The 24,799-nt window shown below is 39.3% G+C and overlaps 1 protein-coding gene across 4 annotated transcripts in view; it reads left to right on the top strand.

The window, feature by feature from the left end:
• The window catches only part of sdk1b (sidekick cell adhesion molecule 1b), a 620,017-nt gene that overhangs the window by 582,754 nt on the left and 12,464 nt on the right, over positions 1–24,799 (top strand). For all 4 annotated transcript variants that reach the window (XM_057843728.1, XM_057843727.1, XM_057843730.1 and 1 more), the window contains 7 exons: positions 2,206–2,307; positions 10,558–10,673; positions 19,286–19,472; positions 20,372–20,509; positions 20,592–20,753; positions 22,021–22,146; positions 23,435–23,599. In XM_057843728.1, the coding sequence (XP_057699711.1) occupies positions 2,206–2,307; positions 10,558–10,673; positions 19,286–19,472; positions 20,372–20,509; positions 20,592–20,753; positions 22,021–22,146; positions 23,435–23,599 (996 nt within the window). The remainder of the gene's footprint in view (positions 1–2,205; positions 2,308–10,557; positions 10,674–19,285; positions 19,473–20,371; positions 20,510–20,591; positions 20,754–22,020; positions 22,147–23,434; positions 23,600–24,799) is intronic.

Below are 24,799 nucleotides of genomic sequence, written 5' to 3'. Positions count from 1 at the left end.
ACTACAGTACAGTACTTTATTCTTGTTTAAAAATAATTCGGTGGGACTGGAACATGTTTAAAACTTATAATATTTATTACAGTTGAAGTGCTTAAAAACTATTTGTTATTTGTTTGTTATTTGTTATTTTTTTCATTATACTTTGGGAAATTATGTGGAAAAAACATGTCTTATATGTACAGTGTGGCAAATAACAATAATAATAATAATATATTTTATTTATAACGCAATTTACATTTGAAAGTATTTAGTCAACCACTAATTGTGCAAGTTCTCCCACTTGAAAATATTAGAGAGGCCTGTAATTGTCAACATGGGTAAAACTCAACCACGAGAGACAGAATGTGGGAGGAAAAAAAAACTGAAAATCACATTGTTTGATTTTTAAAGAATTTATTTGCAAATCATGGTGGAAAATAAGTATTTGGTCAATACCAAAAGTTCATCTCAATACTTTGTTATCTACCCTTTGTTGGCAATAACGGAGGCCAAACGTTTTCTGTAACTCTTCACAAGCTTTTCACACACTGTTGCTGGTATTTTGGCCCATACCTCCATGCAGATCTCCTCTAGAGCATTGATGTTTTGGGGCTGTCGTTGGGCAACACGGACTTTCAACTTCTTCCACAGATTTTCTATGGGGTTGAGATCTGGAGACTGGCTAGGCCACTCCAGGACCTTGAAATGCTTCTTACGAAGCCACTCCTTTGTTGCCCTGGCTGTGTGTTTGGGATCATTGTCATGCTGAAAGACCCAGCCACGTCTCATCTTCAATGCCTTTGCTGATGGAAGGAGATTTTCACTCAAAATCTCTCGATACATGGCCCCATTCATTCTTTCCTTTACACAGATCAGTCATCCTGGTACCTTTGCATAAAAACAGCCCCAAAGCATGATGTTTCCACCCCCATGCTTCACAGTGGGTATGGTGCTCTTTTTCCTCCAAACACGAGAAGCTGTGTTTCCACCAAAAAGTTCGATTTTGGTTTCATCTGAGCATAACACATTTTCCCAGTCCTCTTCTGGATCATCCAAATGCTCTCTAGCGAACCACAGACAGGCCTGGACGTGTACTTTCTTCAGCAGGGGGACACGTCTGACAGTGCAGGATTTGAGTCCCTGGCGGTGCATTGTGTTACTGATAGTAGCCTTTGTTACTGTGGTCCCAGCTCTCTTTAGGTCATTCACTATGTCCCCCCGTGTGGTTCTGGGATTTTTTCTCACCGTTCTTGTTATCATTTTGACGCCACGGGGTTAGGAGGGAGTTGAAAGTCCGTGTTGCCGAACGAGAATCCCAAAACATCACTGCTCTAGAGGAGATCTGCTTGGAGGAATGGGCCCAAATACCAGCAACAGTGTGTGAAAAGCTTGTGAAGAGTTACAGAAAACGTTTGGCCTCTGTTATTGCCAACAAAGGGTACATAACAAAGTATTGAGATGAACTTTTTGTACTGACCAAATACTTATTTTCCACCATTATTTCCAAATAAATTCTTTAAAAATCAAACAATGTGATTTTCGGGGTTTTTTTCCACATTCTGTCTCTCTTGGTTGAGGTTTACCCATGATGACAATTACAGGTCTCTAATATTTTCAAGTGGGAGAACTTGCACGATTAGTGGTTGACTAAATACTTATTTGCCCCACAGTATCTCTTTCCAATGCTAAATCTGAATAAATACATTGAACACACACAATTTTTTTTTTTTTTTTTGGGTGCGCTACTTTGCAGTTTTTCACTTATTGCAGCGGGTTCTGGTCCCCCATTAAGAGCCAGCCTCTTTATGAAAAACAGTGGAAAAACACTTGAGGTAATAAAATGTGGATCTCGGGGAAAGGGAGAACTCTCTTTACATTAGTATCAGTAACCTTCGTCTTGTAAGCGAAACAGTACTTGTCCACGGTATTCACAAAGTAGACAAAACACAGTGCTATGGGGACATTAAATGATTATGAGTGACGATGTGGAATGAACAGATATATGTTTATATGAATAAAACGAAATAAATATATGTCTACAATACTTTATACTAATGACAAGAACCGATGGTAATTCAAAAATGTTTATCCTAAAAGAAGCAAAAAATTATATTGGAAATGTTTTCAAAAAAAGAGGCATGAAAAACTTATGTGCTGTCAAATCTAACAAGTACTGAGGGACTAAATTATACCCATCAATGAATTATTCTCGATTTGCTTTTTCAGAATTGAAGAAGTTCAAGCGCTATCAGATTGTCATGACGAGCTACAACATCGTCGGCGAGAGTCCTCCTTCTGAACCCGTCGAGGTGTCCGTTGGAGAGGCAGGCAAGTGAAAACCTGTCACTTTTTTCTTGGCAAATCCTATCTGACACTTTGTGAGGTGGCAGCTGTCATTGATGAAAGTGCTTCATTAGCTTCTGTCCGCTTTATTGGGTTTTGCTTTTGCTGCAACATTTGGTCAAAATCTTGCATGTGTTGCATCATTTCCGGACCATCCTCCCTGCAGCCCTCTTATGGACTCCATTTGGAATTCATCATCAGCATTAAATTTCTAAGAATCTTGATTCTTGGTGGAAACTGGAGCTTTTTATTTATTATTGCGCAAAGTTCATTTAATGTTTCGGCGCTTTCTTCATCCCACGTTTGGGAAAGAAAAAAAACTTCTCAAATTCATAATACACTCAGGCTACGTCTACGGTAGGATGAATGATTTTATACAAGTTGTTTGACACCTACCCGTCCTACCTGGCTACAGACGTTTAAAGAACGTTTATGACCCCCTGCCGCTGACAGGTAAACCCGCATTTGCACAGACTATACATGCACGAAAAGGAGTCATTGTCAGCGTGGTATACCACTGAACCGGAAGCTCATTTGCCGGCAGGAATTTCTAAAAGAAATTGTAAGCTCATTTTGGAGTTGGACTTGGAGAAGAAACACACCGTAAACATTTCATAGTGTAAACGAACGAAATGGTGTTGTCGTTAATGAGAGTAACAAATGACTACAGACTACAAGCACTTCAATGTGTAAAATAAGGAGCATATGTACTGTTTGCCTCCATTTTTCTACAATCCAGTAGAGCCACACTAAAGATGACAATGTGGATAATTCTGAATGTAACAAATGACTACAGATGTTCCGTAGTTCTTCCATACATATACAGTAAAATAAGGAGCAGCAAAGTCACGTCTATTTAATCACTTTCTTTATGATTCTTTAACGGAGACCCATTCTATAGTAAGCGGTTTAAATTGAACGGCAAACTACCCCGTTTAAAAACATCTCTGGAGAGGAGGTAGGTTATTGTGGCTTACATTTGGTGTTGGCTAAATAAATATAAACTGTTACTTATCCGTCCTAGTATAGACTTAGCCTCAATAGTAGTGTGTCGATTAGTGATGTAATGTATTAGTGATAGCCTGGTACACCAGACTCACCACTATTCCAGCTATAGAGTCTGGCGACCAATGAGCCGATCAAATTTCCAGGGTGGAGCAACCCACAGCAAACAGACAGCGGAGTGGACCAATCAGCGACTGGCAGACGTGACGTTGGTAAAGCGACAACTCGCGCGGCGCGAGCGGAGAACGGAGAAGTTTATTTAACATGGCTAGCGCGAGACAGCCTGTTGTCAGTGACTTGTGTCTATGTGTTTTTATTAATTTAAAACTTATTTTACCGTGAATTGGAACATATTTTCGGCTCTCCTGGTTGTCATCTGTGTTGTTGTGGAGACAACTTCCGATACAGAAGAGTGACGTTGCTCGTCAAGAACACGGCACGCAAATAAATTAATCTGATTGGACGGTTGATTTTGTTCTTGCTCGAGAGGCCATTAGTGGGCTGGGTCCCAGGCTATTCTCACAGTGTTTGAAAAATACAGGGAGAACAGTCTGGCTGTGCCAGGCAATATTAGTGATGTAATGTATGCCTAAAATCATTAGCAAATTTAAAAACAAAAACAGCCCAACCCACTATGGTCAGGAACCGCTAACGTGGAGGAAGCGTTAACGCACCATTTAGGCTACGTCTACACTAGGACGGATAACTTTCTCAAGGATATTTTGCTGACTATTTTTATACAGTACCTGTTCACACTTACGTTTAAGGTGTGTTTAAGGACCCCGCTTCTGCAAGGTAGCCCTGCATTTGCGCAAACTACGCATGCGTTGAAAGGAGCAGCCTCGTATGTTACATCATTGTCCCTGTTCACACTTACGTTTAAGGTGCGTTTAAGGACCCCGCTTCTGCAAGGTAGCCCTGCATTTGCGCAAACTACGCATGCGTTGAAAGGAGCAGCCTCGTATGTTACATCATTGTCCGCGCAGTTTACCTCTGAACTGGGAAATCATTACTCGCTGGCATGAAATTTCTAAATTACTACACATTCTAGACCAAGGGTCGGGAACTCCATCTTGCTATCACTGTTTTTTGTAAACGCAATTGAACGCATCACGCGGGAGCGAGATTGAAGGGAGAGCATCTCTGCTTTTACGAGCAGTCGCCGAGTTGTGATTGAAATAAATCTTTAGAAAACAACAAAAGCCTGACATCGTTACTTGGGATGTTGGGATGCTCAGTTGCGTTCTCATCACTTGGAAAATGACAAATGAAACATATGATGTGGCGATACATATATTTCCTGAAAGCCGCAACCAGGAGTGCTTGTGCATAACAGTGGCGATCCAGAAATTGGCGAGATTTGACAGGCAGAAATGTCTTGAAACTGATCGCGTGCCTCTTTGACTAGGGGTACCCCGCATGGTCACTTTTCAGGGTTTCATTTTCCTCTACGGATTTTTACATTCTCACGTTCGGTCGGTATTGAGTTGGGGGGGCCCCAGGGGGGGGCAGCCCCACAGCTGGCTGATCGGAGACAAGGTGTGGGACGAGCTCTGTAAAAAAACGCTCATCTCCGCGTCATCCGTGATGGGAGGACAACAAATGGGCACTGAATTGAAGCATATTATTGTAAAGTAGTTCGACGGTTCAAGAAAAATGTGTGGAAAAGAAAAAAGGAGCGGGAATGCCACGTCACGATCGTCCGCCTCCATTGTTTACGAGGCCGTCATGCCACACTAAAAATGGCAACTGCATCATGTCACTTCCTTGGTATCCGATTGTTGTACGGAGACAGCAGTCCATATTAGGCAGCAGGTAATGTTACCCGCCTACATTATCCGTATGACAACTAATCCAAATTAGAGGCATACTAGTGTAGCCGACATGCCGTGTTGTCCAACTGATTACACGTTTAAGGCCACTATCCGTCCTAGTGTAGACGTAGCCTTAGTTGGTCTGCCAATTATACATTGACCCCTGAAAAAGAAAGAGACACCCAATAAAGTAAATTCAACCAATCAGAAGAAAGCAACTTCTGGCTGCAGTTGCTTCCTTCTGATTGGTTGAATTTCAACATGCATGTGCGGGGCTGGAGGGTGCGTGCAGCGTAATAGGAAAGGAGGGGGAAAGCGGGACCTTGAAGTTGAGGGTGGGAGCTCAGTCTATGTGACATAGACGTATCGGAGTAATGAAACTGCTTGTTTTAAACTTGGTTTTTGGAAGAAAAAAAAGTACTTTACAAACAAAGTACACAACTTCTGGACCATTTTATTTATTTATTTTGCTTCTAAAGGGTTTCCCTTCATTGACAATAGCCACGTTTACATGCTGACTTTTATTCATACCGATTCAAATCATTCCGAATGGAAATTTCACATCAGCTGTTTACATGTCACTTCATCTATTCCGATCCAGCGTTTACATGTGACTGCCTTTATTCCGAAAGGACGTTTGACAACTGCCGTCTGACATGCGCAGATTAATCAAAACAAAGCGTCACGTTGCAAAACATGGAGATCGATCGTCAGATCAGCTGCTGTTTTAACTTTTCGAGTGGAAACAAAACTTCAGAATGATACGCCGTTCATTTAAAAAGTTGTGTGGGTGCGCTGTGCGTGTGCTTGGAAGCCATGTTGCAAGTGCCGTTACTTACGTCACCGAGTGACGTCACCACGTCAGTACGGAGCATGCGCAGAAAGAACGCAACCAGACACCATTCCGCTTCCCTGTTTACATGATATAATTTTACTTCTAATCGGTTTGGGAAAAGGAATATTCCACCCCTGTGAATCGGAATGAAATTCCATTCGGTTTGGGCCTGTTCATTCCGAATGAGGTGTTTATATGGAACACATTTATTCGGTTTGAAAAAATATTCCGATTGTAATTGGAATATTTGGCTCCATGTAAACGTGGCAATTGTCATCTTTCTGATTATCTTTCAATTAAATCAGGTGAAAATCCATAATATGGGGTCTTTAAATATGGCTTTTTTTCTCATTTTTTCATTACAATAAAAACCAAAGAAATGGCAAAAAAAAATCACGATAAATAAAAATAACGTATTTTTAATAATTGATATTTCTTTCATATTTTCGATTACTTTTTTCATTTTGCATTATTTATTTTACAATGTACTGCATTTATGTTTAAAAGAAATATATTTTTGATCACATATTCGTTTTGCTTTTTCAAATTATTTTCAACTTGCTTATATCCTTGATTTTTTTTTTTTTTTTTTTACTGCAACACATGAATGTCCTGTACCATACTTTATTTCCTCCCTTTATGAATAGTAGTCAAATTACCATTTCAAATATAACCTTTGCATGACTGTTATGTTCAGTCTTGCCACACGCTTCTGATATTTCATTATGTTTTGTGTCAACAGTAGCAGAGTTATGAATATAAGAGTGACTGACTGATCTGCTAAGCTTGTTATTGGCAGCTTGCAATAAATAATAGTCCAGAATGTTCTTTCTGATGAAATTGTGGAGAGATGGTTTGTTTGGCAAAAGAGCCGGCTGCAGCTGAGCCTTAAATGTTACATTGCGGGCGGCTGTGTGCCACTGTTTGAATGACAAATAGACCAGAAAACCAGCCTTGTGTGCTGTGGAGAAGCACACATCTTGAAGTCTCACCAATATTTACCTTTCACCACACAAAACAAAACGGGCCAAGATATGTGTTGGTGCGCAATCTCGCACATTCATATTCATGAGGGGTTGTGCATTTTTCGGAGACTTGAGAAGGCCGCACGTATCATATGATGAGAAATGACTCGAGGATAAGCAGCCTCCAGCGGGGTGGCGGAAATGGCTGGAGGGTGATGATGATGAAATGCGGTGATATGGCATTTTTCTGTGTGTGCCTCCGGTGCATGGCTGCATACTGCTTGTGCATGTGTGGTCACAGTGCGGTCAAAAGGCTCCAGCCCCAGGCCAACTTTAATTGGGAGGGTTCACCATGTAGCAAATATGGAAAATGTGAATATTTATCATGAGCCGTAAGTGATGACCTGATTGGGTTGGTCATCAGGCCAATTCTGAAGAGAACATTTAGTGTTTTAGAAGTAATTTATGGGAATCATCTCTAGTAGAGATAGACTGATATTTGGAAATCTTACTTATGTCAGTGTCCGCCGTTCTTTTAATCCTACCGGCCGATATGAAAAAGTCCATTTAAAACTAGGGATAGGGACTAGGGATCACGCCATTTTTCAGAGGATCAGAATCGGGTGAAAAGTATTGCGTTGATTTATGTTAGTTCATATCATGTTTTATTATGGTGGGTTCCCTTTTGTTGCTCAGTGTTCACTTTTGTCAGTCTTGCCTTGCCTTCCCCTTAATCACCTGAGTGCCCACACCTGTGTATCATTAGCCCTAGGCCTTAAATTCCCCTCTTTTTCCTTTTCTTGTGCCAGTGTGTCTTTCTTGTGAGAAAAGTTGCAGTAAGCTAATACTCCGTCTTCAGTAAGTTTGTTGTTCGCATGTTTTTTGTCCCAAGTCTATATTGCCGAAGATTTTATGTTGTCACTTTATTTTGTACTTTGAAGCTGACCTGTGTCACATGCCAGTAAAATAAAACTGCACTTCTCCCATCGTCTCTTGCATTTGAGTCCAGCGGTGTGTGCCCCCGTGACAAAAAATATATATTTTTATGTTTTTATGCTTCATGCTCATACAGCCTCACTCTCCCTGCTGCTGCTTTTCTTGGTCAGCAGTTCACTGCAAATTTTGCCTGTTAAAGTTAACCCTTTAACACCGAACGTGTCGGCAGCGACGCGTTTACGCATGTCGTCTTTGAAGCTTCGTCACGCTGTAATTACGTCACCCACGTGCCGCTGGTTGGTCTCATTTGAACGTGCGGAAGTTGATGTCCACACCAGTTTTTATTTGAAGTCAATCGATCAAGAAAAACGGGAGATAATGTCATTTGAGTTTTATAGTTTTATTGCACTCATAAATATGCATTAAAACGCTGCATGGACCATGTATCTATCTCCATATTTCCATCATTTCTTATCCTTTTTCAAAACTGAAAGCAGCACAAAAAACTACAGATCCCAAGAGCCGTTGTGATGTCAAGAAGGACGAACCGAATGTGGACATTTTTAACAAATTTCTGAGCGAGGCGCCAACTAAGGAAAACGAGGCATGCGAAGCAAGCAACGGCCGGTGTTGTGCACCGGTTCGATTGAGCGAGCGACTTTGAAACGTGCAGAATGAATCTAAAACTAAATTTAGCGTAAGCTAATGCATTATTTCATAACTCAAGGAAGAGGATGAGCCGTATTTGTCGTTGTTTTCCTGGGATGAGTCGGCGTCTCGGCGAGTAGAATTGACAGCAGCGCGTGAAAGAGTAGGCTGCGTGACGTTGTGTGTGACGCAGCTCCGTGACCTGTTCATGCAGAAGCTTTATTGAGTGCGCAAAAAAAAAAAAAAAATAAACTTTATTGGGTCGTATCCCAGAAAAATTTGAATTGAACTGAACTACTTGTCAATATTTTTGAAAATACTTTTTTTCAATGTTATATATATTTTTTTCTTCACTATAATCTTTTCAATTTTTATAAAGATGAGTGTTCAAGAGGCTTGATTGCATGTACGTATATACTTTAGATAAGGTGATGGGTATCATACCTAACTTCACAAAGAGATATCCTCCAAGCCCTTTTTGTGTTAGATGATATATATATTTTTTTTTTTCTCACTATTTTGCACTGTATATAACCTGTTTTGACCATAGTATGTGTAAAGGCCAAAAACGCCTATGACCATACTTGCTGTTTGTGTTGAATTGTCAAACATAAAACTATTCAATCTTATTTTTTTCTATTGAATGTTTATCCTAACAAGTTGAATGAATATAATCAAGCTTCAAAACGGTTGGTCGAGCATGTTTGGTTGTCAATGGGACATCAACATTACAAATTTTGAAAAAATATGTAGGGATTTTTTTGTCTTTTTGGGTCCAAAATGGGGATTATAATTGGTCAGTGAAGAAAACAACAGTTTGGACATGAAGTTCAAGGTGTCCTTAAAAAAGGGACCCAACTTGGCCATTGTGAACAATTTTTTCTTTGAAATATAAAGGCAACATCAAATGCATGCAAATTCGGCCAAAATAGGTGTTAAAGGGTTAACGATGATTGACAGGCGTTGAAACTTTGATCTTGCCAGAGAAGCTTGGCAGCACTACCTTCAAAGACGCCGAATATGTCGATCATCGTTGAGCTTGTTAAACACTAGTGTGTTGGGGCAACTCATTATGTGTGTGTGTGTGTGTGTGTGTACGGCTGTTCTCAGCAGTGAGCGAATTTGACTGGACTCACTCAATGAAGCATTTAATAGAGACAAGCAGTTTTCTAAGTTATTCTTGTTAAAAAATAATTCGCATTATGAAGGCAGCACGTTGGGACAGTAGCATGTTTAAAACTTTTTTTTTTTTTTGAAACAACACTTTTTTTCCCGTAGAGCTACTTAGTTAACCTTTTATTCAACTTCATAAGAGATGTTTCTGAATCTAGGAAATTCCGGCACTTCTATAGCTATTATTTTTCTATTTGTTTGATTCAATAAACATGCTTTTGGCATTTCAATGAAGTTCAGTGTTTGCATTATTCCATTTTTTATGCCAATTTTAACACTTTTACTGCAAATAAATATCGGCTCCAAAAATCGGTTATCGAGCACTCTAACTACTAATAATCGTATCGGTCCTGAAAAACTCTTATCGATTGATCTCTAATCATTACCCTGCAAGAGTAACTACCACATATACTGTACTCCATTGTTGTTGTTGTTGCTGACGCTAAGGTCAATGGAGAAGCAACTTTCCCGGGCCACTGTCAAGGTTCCGATTTATTTTCTGAAATGAAAAATGCAGTTTTTACTAGCAGCATATACACAAAATAGTAAATTGTGAAAAGAAAAAATATATTGTCAATATGTAAATAATTACACAGCATTGCCAACATATAGAGTTGCCTAAGATGATTAGTTAGAAACAGACCAAGATAATAATCATTACTGATAATTTGTGCTGCAAAAATAAGCAACCTTTTTAAATTCCTGGGAGATTCAGGAGTACACATGGTAGTTATTTATTCAACTGTCATTAGGATTATGGTGGGATTCTTGGGAAAAAGAAATACTATTTGCGAAGGCCTTGAACTCAAACATGTAAGACGCCCCGGTTCAACATCTCACAATGTTGTTTAACTTCCAGCTCCATCGGTGGCCCCGCACTCCATCCGAGTGTCAGCCATGTCTCCCTCCAGCCTGGAAGTGAGCTGGGACACGCCCCCTCTGGAGACCCAGAATGGACTCATCCAAGGATACAAGGTGAGGGCCGCAAACCGTCGTACACGCGGCGTCGTTTCAATATTAAACTATTTCATTCCTCCTTGCGGCTGTGGCTGTGCTGCACCTTCAAGTGTCCTGCAGAGCGGCAAAGAATTAAGTTAGAGAAATGGACTTTAATGGTTTCACTATCACCACTCAGCCTGACAAGCACCCCCTCCCTTCTGCTCTCAGTACTTCAAACACAAGGTTATCTGTCCCGCTTTGGACACATTGATTTCTGCAGCAGAGCAGAGGTGGAATGGAGAAGAAAGACGGGAATGTAATATTTGCCGAGCGAAGGAACGAGACGAGAGCGCGGTCCCTGTAGAATCCTGATTAGGGGGAGTGCATCAAAGTGTCAGAGACGTACGGACACGGCGACGAGGTTAAGCAGATTAAGAGGAGAGCAATAGGAGTAAAGAATGAATGTTTAATGAATTGATAGCTTCTGACTTGTGCTAATAGTCACTCAGACCTCAGGTAGCGCACAAGGAACATTTCTTTTTAAGAGAAGAGACTTTCTTCCAGTCAATCTCAGTGCATTGCCCTGGCGGTCTTGTTAGAAACATTGATAGAAAACAAAACAATCATAGCACTCAGCAAAAATCAATCACCAAAATTACATGCTATTGAGTTGTCAACAAAGAAGGCGGAGTGAAAATCAATGATGTATATTACTGTGGCAACTCTTGATTAGCTTTTAAATGCCTAACCAGGTGTACTAACATCATGTTGCGTTACCATTTGTCTACAGTTTACTTTTTAAATACAAGTAATATGGAAGATGGGATTGTTCGTTTTGAAACTTGCTGATCGTGGTCAGATATGACAGAGGGCTTACGCTAACGGAAACATTCCTTTTTTCCAAAGTTTATTCACTGATTGGCTACCATTGACAAATTTGAGGTTTAAGATTCGTGTAAGTTTGTTCGTGTAGGTTTGTGATTGGAGACAATGGTGTGTTCTGATTCCTAATACAATATCAGAGCTGCAAAATTATAATAAGTTTTATCTTTCCTCCAGAGAAACACATCCGCCCATATAACCAAAAAAAGCAGCTTTGGAGATTCAAAATTCCAATTTTGTGAAGATGTGCAAAACAAAATGTGATTGTTTTTTTTTTTTTTCCCCCATTTCCATTTGTAATGCTTTGTTTAAGAGTGCATTGCTGGAAGCAGAGCACTGCGTCGTTCTCTGTGACCGTTTTTCAACATGCGTTTTTTCTGTGCTTGTTTCATGTGTGCTCGTGAAATGTCATCAGAGCCAGACCGAATACTGTTCCAATCCTAAATTTGCATCAGAACAAAAACGGTTGAGTCCCCGGATGTTGTTCTCGCGCCACCCTCATCAGCTACAGAGCAAACTTGAGCGCCTTTCACAAACATATCCCGCTAAATTCCTGTGTAAGCTGACACAGGATTTACTTGCGTCATTGCTTTCCCGCATGCAATATCCCGGCAATGACGCGGGTTGGACACTTTCACAGACTTGTGCCGTGTAGCCCACTCGGCGCTCTCTGTGCGGAGAGGGCTGCTGGTGCAATTTTAAAACCCGGACATTACGTCGTTTTTGGTCGGCATCGACTGTCACATTCTTTTGGTCAGATCGTGTTTTGTTACAGAGCCGGTTGTGGTAGCGTTCCCGACGTTGTAACTGCAGCCAATTCAAGCTTATCAAGACTGTATTCAAGCCCAGGTGCTCCAAGAGAAGGGTGCCGAGATATTAACTTGCTAGGCGCAATTCAACACCTTGTACTCTCGAATTTTGTGTATTTGCAAGCTTGTTCGTCTGCCGCCCTTGTTTTCAAATCCCCTACGTTGTGCTGGTATTTGAGTGTATTTGCTTTGTTGTCTTAGCTGCTCTCAGCCTACCACTTACGTTAGTATTATTGATCCCAGTCGACCTACTGTCACAGACCCTTTATGTTATTTCCCCTTTTCCGCGATGACGAGTATTTTTTTTGTATTTAATAAACCCTTGAACGCCTCCCTCTGTTGTTTTTTGCTTTGAGGTACTGTACAACCTTGTTTCCGCAGTTGCGGACCCTAACATCGGCAACAAAACAAACCACACATTTCCAAAGATGGACGATGGACTCGCTTCCTCGGCTCTACGATCGAGTAGCAATTTAATTTTGTTATGTTTTCAGTTTAATTTAGCTATTTCCAGCTTGCTATGTTGATAACTGCAATGTTTGTTTATCGCGAAGTGACGAACGGCCCCCCATGATATTTACATCATCAGCTATCGTGCTGTTACCCATGAATTTAACGCCTGCTTTCACGCACACCGCTTCCCAGCATAGTCCCTGACATTATACTAAGACGCGACTCGGTAAATGTCCTGCGCGTCTTCTCTGTGTCAGTCGATCCAGGAAATTGCTTTCATATATGTATATAGATACGTATATAAGTGCTGCCCGTTTAAATCCCTGTCCCAGATTACTTTGCGGCAAAGATGAACAAACCACTACCACTCTGTAGATTCCCGACTACTTCCGAAAAATCCAAGGCAGAAAATAATCACGATTCAATAAAAGAGAAATATAAACCGTTAAATATAAGTAAATGAAGGCACGGGAATTTTGGCAGCTCTCCACAACTTATCCAACAATATGGGTGGGGAGAGTGTGATGAGTAAGTAAGTAACAGAAATTTACACACAAGATTTATATGCTGTAAATCTGCACCGCGGTAGATTAAACACTGACGGTGTTCTGCCAGACCAGCGTACTTTATCAGGATAGGGTTCCCGTATGCCAGTCTGACAACTGTGTTTATTGTGCACGTTTACGTAATCACAGTAGCATTCTATCTTCTATGTATGCTACAACGATGCTCTATTGGGTCATTTCAGAATTTGAACACAATTTACATTCTTTCCTTCACATTTTCAGTTATTCACACAAGACAACTGTGCTTTTTTTCATCCTTTTGGGTTTTTATTTCAAGTGGGTAGAATTTATCAGAGAAGCATTCCTACGTATACTACGACAATGTTCCACTGATTACCAGAGAAGCATTCCTCTTCCACGATGTTCTAATTTATGGAACATTTCTACATTATGTTACAGCAGACATATACCTGCTACAACGAAGATAATCAAATAGTTTAAATTTAGCAATGCAGTGAATAATACTGTAAACTTCAATACCCAATGTAGGAATGCGGAACGTGACTCACAGCGAAAAAAAGCTACAATGTAGGGCTACTGCACCTTGTTTTCTCCTTGAGATACAGTGGGGAGAACAAGTATTTGATACACTGCCAATTGGCAGTGTATCAAATACTTGTTCTCCCCACTGTAACTGTTGTTGTGATTTGGTGTAAACAAATATAAGTTGGTTTGATTTTGACTTAGAACACATCCATAATTGAGGTGATGCAGGTGACAATGTTTTTTTAGGTAACCTATTGTGGTTCCTCGGTTTTATTATAATTATTAGGGCCCGAGCACTAAGCGTGCGAAGGCCCTATTGTTTTGCAAAGGATTTTTTTTTTTTTTTTTTTTTTTTTTTTTTTTTCAGGGCAAATGAAAACGGCCAATTTGGAGGCCTGAACATGCACGAAAAGTCACCAAAATTTGCACATACGTCCGGAAAATTGTAAATTTCGATAATTTTGCAACGTTGCAAAAAAATATAACAAAATGGCTCAGTGGCGCCCCCTTGAAATTTTAAAATTGGCCTATAACATTAGGGTCTGTCAGCGTAGAGCAATGAAATTTAGGGGGTCTATACCTTGTCCAAAACCGCTCCAAAAAAGCATTTACACGCATATTCCAAACCCAACAGGAAATCGGTTATTTTGGATCAAATATGAAATTTTTATCGATTTACAGGGTGCACATTTGAGACCTTTTCGCCGAGGGAGTTAGTTGGATCATCTTCAAAATTGGTGAGACTGTTCAGGAGACATATGAAATCTTAAGTTTTGAAAATGGTGCGTTTTCATTCACGGGTCTGACCTGGGCGTGGTGCCAAAGTCGACCATTTTTTCGGCAAAATGACAAATTCAGTAAATGACTTATAGTTCCTTGACACAACGTTCAATCTTTTTCATATTTGGCATGTATGTGTGGTATCCCACCCTTAACACGAGTGCATTGAAATATTACCCATTAGGTCTAGCGCCCCCTAGTGAGAACAGGAAATGCCTTTTTTTACGAGACAGGTTCCTCCTCCAAGGGAAAAAAATCTGTTGACCTCAAACCTGCATCAGGGGAGCCTTAAGACCTGTGTTCAGGTGCCTGATGAAAAATATTGAGGTTTCGTTGAGGCGGAGGGGTCCAAACAGGAAAGTGAAAATGAACGTCAACAATTTGTCACGCAAAAAACTTTGAACAGTCATAACTCGGCAGATATACAACATATCTGCGCCAAACTTCCCGTGTTTGTTGAGAGTCATACCCTGAAGGTTCTTGTAGGGGTCATTTGCATCAACTCTACAGTGCCAACTAGTGGCGACAGAAAGAAGTTTTAAAAAAGGCCTTTCCTATTGGGTTTTTTCAACATAGAGCAAGGAAATTTGGGGAGTAGATACCTTATGCAAAACTGCTCCAAAAAGTCTCTTGCACCCATATTCCAAATCCAACAGGAAATCGGGTATTTTGGATCGAATGTGAAATTTTCATGGGTTCACAGTAGGAGTTTACATTTGGAGGCTTGAATATGCACAAAAACTCGTAAAAATTTGCACATACATACGGCCTTGGATAACGTTCGATAATCTTGCAATGTTACGAAAAAATGTAACAAAATGCCTCAGTGGCGCCCCCTTGAATTTTTCAAAAAGGTGTTTCCTATTAGGTTTTTTTAACATAGAGTGATGAAATTTGGGGAGTCGATACCTTGTGCAAAACTGCTCCAAAAAGTCTCTTACACCCGTATTCCAAATCCAACAGGAAATCGGGTATTTTGGATCGAATGTGAAATTTTTATCGGTTCACAGTAGGAGTTTACATTTGGAGGCTTGAACATGCACGAAAACTCACAAAAATTTGGACATACATGTGGCTTTGGATAACGTTCAATAATCTTGCAACGTTACAAAAACATGTAACAAAATGGCTCAGTGGCGCCCCCTTGAAATTTTCAAAAAGGCCTCTCCATTTAGGTTTTTTCAACGTAGAGGTATGAAATTCGGAGAGTCGATACCTTGTACAAAACTGCTCCAAAAAGTCTCTTGCATGCGTATTCCAAACCCAACAGGAAATCGGGTATTTTGGATTGAATGTGAAATTTTTATCGATTTACAGTGTGCACATTTTACACCTTGGCACCTAGGGAATTAGTTTGATCATTCTCAAAATTGGCGAGACTGTTCATGAGGCATATGAAATCTTAAGTTATCAAAATGGTGTGTTTTCATTCACGGGCCTGACCTGGGCGGGGTGCCAAAGTCGGCCATTTTTTCGCCAAAACACCGAATTCGGAAAATGACTGATAACTCCCTCATACAACGTTCAATCTATTTTAAATCTGGCATGTGTGTGAGGTATACCAGCCTGAGCAGGACTGGATTGAAAATTTACCATTTGTGCTTGGCGCCTCCTAGTGGGAACAGGAAATGCCCTTTTTTTACGGGACACACTCCTCCTCTAAAGGGAAAAAATCAATCTACCTCAAAGCTGCATAAGGGAAGCCTTAAGACCTGTCTTCAGGTGCCTGATAAAAAATATTGAAGTTTCGTTGAAGCGGAGGGGTCCAAACAGGAAAGTGAAAATGACTGTCAACAATTTTTCTCTCCAAAAACTTTGAACAGTCATAACTCGGCAGATATACAACATATCTGCGCCAAACTTCCCGTGCTTGTTGAGAGTCATACCCTGAAGGGCCTTGTAGGGGTCATTTGCATCAACCCTACAGCGCCAACTAGTGGCAATAGAAAGTCACTCGTTTTTCCAATAGATGTCCAGTTCTTTTCAGGTTGGTCATTGTAGTTTCAAGACCTATTAAAATACTTATTTACGGCCCATGTCCACGTGTCTCTGTCTGTTGCCGTGACGACCCTTTATTCGCCATTTAAAGGAAATACTTTTTTTCAGAGACTCAGGCAGCTTATAGAGCCACAATATTTGGCACACTTGGTCGAATTGGCCCAGTTAGAATATTAATTTTGGTTTTGAATAAGGGCTTGGCTGCACAGCTCAGTAGTACCTCCTTTTTTGTAGTACTCTCTCCACTAGGTTTTTTTTTAATCTGTTAGGTGTGTGAATGTAAAGAGGCGACTTTCGAGCTTGTTAGGTTCTAATGAGATGATTAGAGAGGAGGATCTGCCACCACCCTGACCTGCACATAGTCCGAGTTGCGCTAGATTGCGAGGGCCCGTTCAGTCCTGCTTGCAGGCCTAGTTATAGTTATTCTTTGTTCCGCAGCCCCTTTGAGTTCAATTTGACCCCCTTAGAATGCTTTCAAATGCACCAAAATCGGCAGGCAGGTCAAGACGGGTGCAATCTTTGATACCGTGTAAAGACAAATTCCAAATACACTACGTAACGCCCCCTAGCAGTCATTCTTTGTCCCGCCGACGCTTTGAGCCCTACTTTGACCCCCTCAGAATGCTTCAAAACTCACCAAACTCAACATCCAGGTGAAAATCCAGTGGTTAAAACTTTGATTAAAATAAATAAATAAATAAAATAAAAAATATGCATAAATGTGTAGCGCCCTCTAGGAACAAAACCAACATTTATTTTTTTATTTTTACTTTTTTTTTTTTAAGGTGAAAGAGGAGGTAACAACGCAAAGGTTAAAACTTAAAACACATCAGTACTATATGAATGGGATACCATACGCTGTGCCCAGACTGCCGTTAGTAGCGTGTCCGTGGGTGGGCACTGCTCACCCCTGGTAACGCCCCTGAGAGAGTAATCGAAGAAATAGAACACAGCATTGTTAATTTTAATTCTATTGTTCTTTCAAACATAGATGGTTCCATAATTCCTTCAAGGTTGTAAATCTGAGTGAGAATTCTTGAAATTTTCTATCATAAACCATCCGCTGTGCTTCCTGAGTCACTCTGCCTAAAGACTGCTGGTATAGTGCTGCCCTCAAGTGCTTCTCCTAAGAGACTGCCTCCAAGGTTGTAAATGGGGATGATAATGCTGAATAGTAGTTTGCACTTGCATTTGACTCATTTACAAATGGAGTTCCAGCTTTATTTTTGACTTGTTGTTGTTGTTATTTAAAGCAACTGACAAATGTATTATTAATATGTCACAAAGGCATTAGTCACATCACAGATGCATCTCTTTTTAGTAAACATGAACTGTCACACATGTGTAAAAATCGGTTAAACATTATTATAATAAAACATTACATGAAATACGATATGTCAATATGACGTAAATTGTTAAATAGATATAGATTATTATTCATATGTTTAAATTTCTTCATACAGTTTTATATTTATGTTGTATATTCAATGTATCTCAGTGTACAGGATAATGTGCGCTCAACATTCTGATGCATTGTTACCATCTTTTCATTCAATTAGCATGTTTAGCCAAAGCTATAAATAAACCAAGTAAGTGAAAAGTTCTGTCACATCTGCTTTGGCTCTCTTCTCTCTAAAAGCTCTTGTGAATACAAGATACGTTTTTTTCCTCTCCTTAATTCATTTATAATGCACAAGGCTCAGCCGACATAGTTGTTGCAATTAGTGTGAATCAGATAGAAGGACGACTTTTCAAGCACTTTTCATGTCGAGCCTTTATTTGCAGCCGCTTAGCACCTTCATTTATTTCCTTTCCGCACGGTGGAGATCCATCAGTGTGTGTTGTGCTTTGCTAAAGTGGATCAAAGAAATGAAGTTGCACTTGCAGTGTTACGGGTGAGAGGAGGCCTATTTCAATGCATCAGATGCATTGCACAGTCTGCTCTTGGCGAGTGCATTGCTCACTTACAGTGTATAGCCTTTTAATTATTCCAACTAAACCTGCTTTAATTGAAATAGCTCTTGACAAGCATGTGTTGGTGTTTACATTTATATTAAATTACTTTTCCGTGAGTGGTACCAAAATTTAATTTACTTCAGTAGTTGCAAGGTCACTGATCAGCAGTGCTGGAAATGGATGAATTCATTGAAATAAATTCAAATGTCGACCCTTGTGAGGAAAATCGGCATGGAAAATGAATGAATGAATGAATGAATGAATTCACTCATTTAATTCCCTGAAAAGCAACAAAAATATTTATGGTGACCATACCCACAACCCTGTGAGGATAAGTGGACATAAAATAGATAAATATTGTTTAAAAAAAAAAAAAAAAAGATACTTGATACTCGTCTTAAAGAGTAGTATCAGGATTAAACGTAATCGAATTGTGACCTGTGAGGAAATACCCCTTCAGTAGAAACCCATGAAAAACAACTATTTGCACGATGAACCACTCAATCTCCACATTTGTCTGTACTTGTTTGTGTCCTGACAGCAACGTCCTGCTGTTGTTAATGAAGCAGCATTGTCACCGTTTTATGTTATCAGAATTAATGAGAGGGCGTCGAGGAGCAAACAGTCTGTACGTAAACAGTGGATATGATGAGGCAAAACAACAAATGGGCTGTGGAGGTGTCGGTCAGGGTTGGTTACAGCTCCTCTCGTGTTGCAGGTACACTACTGGCAGAAGGGCAGGCAGAACCAGACAGAGAAGGTGAAGGTGATTTTTGTACCGGACACCCGCATGCTCCTGAGTAACCTAAGCAGCTACACAAATTACTTGGTCACTCTCACCGCCTTTAACACGGCTGGAGACGGACCGCCCAGCGACCCACGCGGTGCACAAACCCTACAGTCGGGTAAGAAACACTTATATGTTCTGATAAAGTTTTTTTTAAAAAGTGTTTGCTGTAAAGTAACATGAAAAAAGCAATTATATATACACAGCTGGCCAAAAGTATTGGCTGTCAGATAATGCTCAATTTCTCCCAGAAAATGATTACAAATGCAATTACAAACACTTTGGTAGTAATATCTTCATTTATTTTGCTTGCAATGAAAAAAACACAAAATAGAATGGGGGAAAAAAATATACATTTTCATTTTACACAAAACTCCAATAATGGGCTGGTTAAAAGTATTGGCGCCCTTTGAAAAATCATGTGATGTTTCTCTAATTTGTGTAATTAACAGCACTTTTTACTTACCTGTGGCACATAACAAGTGGTGGCAAAAACTACAGTGCCCTCCATAATTATTGGCACCCCTGAAAAAGATGTGTTTTTTAGCTTCTAATAATTTTTTTTACTCAAATAATATGGGACCTTAATGGGAAAAAAAGAGAAAAATCCAACCTCCAATACAAGTGCATTTATTCAGTGGGGAAAAAATCCCACATAAAGAAAAAAATATTTCACATCAAATAATGTGTGTCACAAATATTATATTATACTTTGTATAAAATGATAATGATTTTTTTTTTTTTTCATTCATTTTTGTACTTTTTCATCGCATGCAAAAATAAATTGGGATAATACTACCAAAACATTTGTAATTGCAATCATTTTCTGGGAGAAATCGAGCATTATATGATAGAATTGCAGGGGTGCCGATACTTTTGGCCAGCATTGTATATAGATATATACAGTGTATATTAAAAGATATATTCAGAAAAGGAAAACTCTCTATAAGTTAACCCTATTTAAAAAGACCGGATAGCTTGCGAGGACACAATGTGACCATCATGACAACCTTGCAGCCCCCAGCAAGCCAAGCTACCTCTCCTTCTCTGAGGTGACGGAAGGGAGCGTCAACGTCTCATGGGGGACTCCTTTAACCCCCAATGGCCTGCTGGAGGGGTACCAGGTCATCTACCAACCCACTGCTCCGGTGCAAGGTATGCACACTCATTTTGTAAACACACAGATTCTTACTACAATATAAAATAAAGACAAAGTCAACGTACCACATCTGGCCAGGCGTCAGCAAAGTGGTGACGGTGGATGTGAAGGGCAGCTGGCAGCGATGGTTGAAGGTTCGAGACCTGGTGAAAGGAGCCACATACACGTTCACAGTCCAAGCCCTCACCGTCAGCTACGGACCCCCGATACGTGCAAACATTACAGCAGAGCCTGTGAAAGGTGGGCATTAATCAGTGTGTCAGTGTGGTGTGTTTGTATTAGGACCAGGCAATTAATCGATTGTGATCATTTATCGCAAACAAATAAAGGTCCATTTCAGTGAACAGTGACAAGTTAATCGATCAAATGTGTTGGTCCTTGCTGGTTCATAAGAAGAAAAAAAAAGTAGTTCTCAAAGATGCACATTTTAAAGTATTAATATGATGATGATTAGTATGATAGTGTTATTGGTTAAAATAATAATAATATTGGGGAAATACAACATTTCTACGCTCCACGGTCTCTTAGTTTTCTCTGATGAGGTAGTATTGTTTTTTTCTTGTTTTTTTACATACCTCATGAAAAGACAACTTGTGAGCCAGGTTTTTTTAATAAATTCCTTGCACTATGTACATTTTAATAAATGGTTTTTAAGCACTTCAAATGTAATAATTACGATAAGTTATAAACATGTTGCTGTCCCACCGAATTATTTTTAAACGAGAATAACGTACAAAAATACTTGCCTTTATTAAATGCTTCATTGAGTGAGTCCACCCATATCTCCTCAGGCTGCTGAGAACACATTGATAGAACACGCAAGTATTTAACAAGCTCAACGATGATTGACAGATGCGGCGTCTTTTAAGTCAGCCACAACTGTCACTCATCGTTGACTCTAACAAGCAGTAAACTGCTGTGCACTGGTGAGCAAGAAAAGCAGCTGGATAATAATATTTTTGATCATTTAAAGGTAACTTGAAGTATTGTAAATTCTCTATTTAAAAAAAAAAAACTAATTTCTAAAAAAGTCATTTCCAAAGAATTAGTTTTATAATTTATTGCAGTAATTATGTCACTGATTGGAATATGCTTTACTAATATTCTGTTGCTTTTGATACAAATGAAAATTACTCCTATTTTTTTTGCTTTTCACAAAATTATAGGAGTGTTCTTGTTTCTTTTATTTTTTAAAGCCTCATATTGTAGGAGGCGGTTGCTAGGCTACCAAATATGATTTTCCTTAAACTACCTCCAAAAACTTAATATTAACAAATTCAGTAATCAACCTCCATCGCATGTTCCCGCATAGCAAAGTTGTCTTTATGTACAGTTTTGTTACACCAGTTTTCTCTGCTTTCCATTTATTTCTGGTAAAATTCCACTGTTAGCCACTGCATGGCCACAAAGGATGACCGTGCCTTACTTGTGTTTGGGTCATTCTACCAGCAAACTATTTCAATCTGATACAATATGTACATGTGTGCGTCCCTATTTGGCCATGCAGGCGCACCCGGGTCGCCTGCAGAAATCTCCATCACAAAGGAGTCCTCCTCACTCACCATCCACTGGGCAGAGGGCGACAACGGGGCTGCGCCCATAAGCGGTTACGTGATCGAGTCGCGTCCCTCAGGTGAAGTTTAGACCTTTTGGGTATTTTAACGTCTCCGTCTCTCGGGATGTATGCACCCGCCACACTAATCAGCTCAGCTGCAATATTGTAATGAGATGATCTATCAGAGATGATCAGTGGCAAATGATTTAATGGCCTTGGTAAATATGAGGCTATTATGCTGATCCCGACTGGAATTGTAAACTCAATCAAACATCATTATATTTACTACTCCAGTGCTACTCAGAACAGTGCAGGCTCGTCAAGTACAAATTGTAGACCTTCATAAATAGATAAATACAACTCTATGAAGACATAATTTTCAACATTATGTACATTACATCAAAATCGAGCAATTACTGTACATCAAAACCATTGAGATGTTTGCTCATAGCATGAAGATTGTGTTGAGATCTTGGAACAATAAAGTCAAACAATGATGACTAAAATAAATGTGTTTTAATGTTGTGATAGTATGAGAAAATCAAGATGTGTATATGATTGTGAATTTGTTGCCATATGTGAATCATTCAAATATATAAAGTACCAACTTTATGCCTATAGATTTGTAATATTAAGAGATAGTTAGAATTTTACATTAAAATGTGTTATAAAAGATTATACCAAGAATTAATTAAAATAAAATAAATTTTAAAAAAAACAGCACTTGAAATTATTTTTACTTAAAAAATATTCTCTATTCATATTATGAGATAATAAAATGCAAATATTACCAGATTAATGCCGGAGGTACAATAAATATTGGAATTATAATATAGATCATTTTAAAGATATCTAATTATCACAAGAATTACGAGACGTAATGAAGGAATAAATCATAAAATTATAAATTATCAATAATAAATTATAAAGTAATAGAATGAAGTTGAATAAATTTATCAAAGTAATGGCTTTATTAGTTGAAAAAATAGTTCTGCGAAATTAGAAGAATGGATTTCATGAATATTCAGTATATAATAACGTAAGTAATGTTGACACCTTCTTCTAAAATTGTCATAATATCTCGACAAATGGCCAAAATTATAAAGTTCATACTTTTCTAGAATAATGTTGAATTATTAAGATAAAAATGTGAAAAATAACACCTAAATTTGTATGAATGTGAAACAACAAAGTCGAGATATTAAAATTAAGTGAATATACAATACATAAATTAAAATAGTTACTTGTTTCAGAATGAAGTCCAAATTTTATGAGAAAAAAATTACGATTAGAAACAGTAATATAAAGGTTTCACATTTTCTTTTTTGTTCTTTTTTTGGAACTTTCCTTCCCCCTTTGTGCTCAGATGAGGGTTTGTGGGACTCTTTCATCCGACTGCTGTCTCCCGGCACCCGGTCCGTGGCGGTGCCGCTGGAGCGCCTGCGACCCGGGGTCAGCTACGAGTTCCGAGTCATTGCCGTCAACCGCTTTGGCTTCGGTCAGCCGAGCAAACCCTCAGCTGCACTCGCTGGTAAACACACTCACACATATACTATGACACACGCACATAACCACACTGTTAAATTAAAATTGGGATGCCCATTCAGTTGATTTTGATGACGATTAAATGAAAGCAGTTGGTTTAAAACATACATACAAAAGTACAAAAAGTATTTAAGTATATCTTTTCATGGGACAACACTGACAAAATGACACTTTGACACAATAAAAAGTAGTCTGTGTGAAGCCTCTTCTGAATACAGTACACAAGAAAGCCCGCCCGTCTCATCCGACCATAGGACATGGTTCCAGTGATCCATGTGCTTTGTTGACATGTTGTCAGCAAACTGTCTGTGGGCTTTCTTTTGTACAGTCTTCAGAAGAGGCTTTCTTCTGGGGTGACAGCCATGCACACCAATTTGATGTCGTATGTGGCGTATGGTCTGAGCACTAACAGGCTGACCCCCTACCTCTTCAATCTCTGCAGCAATGCTGACAGCACTCCTGTCACGAGTCACATGACATTTGGGAGGGAAAATGACAAGCAGTACTCAATTTGGATGTGCGTTTTTTCATAGGGGTGCACTCACTTTTGTTGCCAGGGGTTTAGATATTAATGGCTATATTTAGAGTTATTTTGAGGGGAAAATAAAGTAACTCTCTTATGTAAGCTGCACACAGACTAGTTTTCATTGTATCAAAGTAACATTTTGTCAGTGTCGTCACATGAAAAGATATACTGTACTTAGGGGTGTACTCACTTTTGTGATACACTGTATTTTCTCGCCTGCAATCTAGTGGCTATATAACCATTATACTTCCGCATTCTCTTCCAGTTAAACCCATTTCAATGTCAAAATAGGAACTCATTCTGTTTTTTGTTTTTTTTTTATTTTTATTTTTTAAGGAAATTCCCAAACTACCGTAATCTTCGGACTGTAAGCCGATACTTTTTTCCTTCATTTTGAGTTCTGCGGCTTATAGTCCAGTGCGGCTTATTTTTTTTAATTATTTGGGTTAATGGGTAATACTTTATTTGACAGTGGTGTCATAATACTGTCATAAGACAGTTATAATTATGACATGACACTGTTATGAGCACTTATGACAGATATCATTGAGTGTCCACCGGCAAATTATCTCCCTTTTGAATGGATGTAAACGACCCAAGCTGGACATAAATGGAGTTGGTGACAAACATGACACTTGACTACGAAGCCCCTAAAGAGAC

Source organism: Corythoichthys intestinalis, chromosome 8 (assembly GCF_030265065.1).
Source record: "Corythoichthys intestinalis isolate RoL2023-P3 chromosome 8, ASM3026506v1, whole genome shotgun sequence".
Lineage (NCBI taxonomy): Eukaryota > Metazoa > Chordata > Actinopteri > Syngnathiformes > Syngnathidae > Corythoichthys > Corythoichthys intestinalis.
The sequence above is the reverse complement of the archived record's forward strand: the minus strand, read 5'-3'. Positions and strand labels throughout refer to the sequence as shown.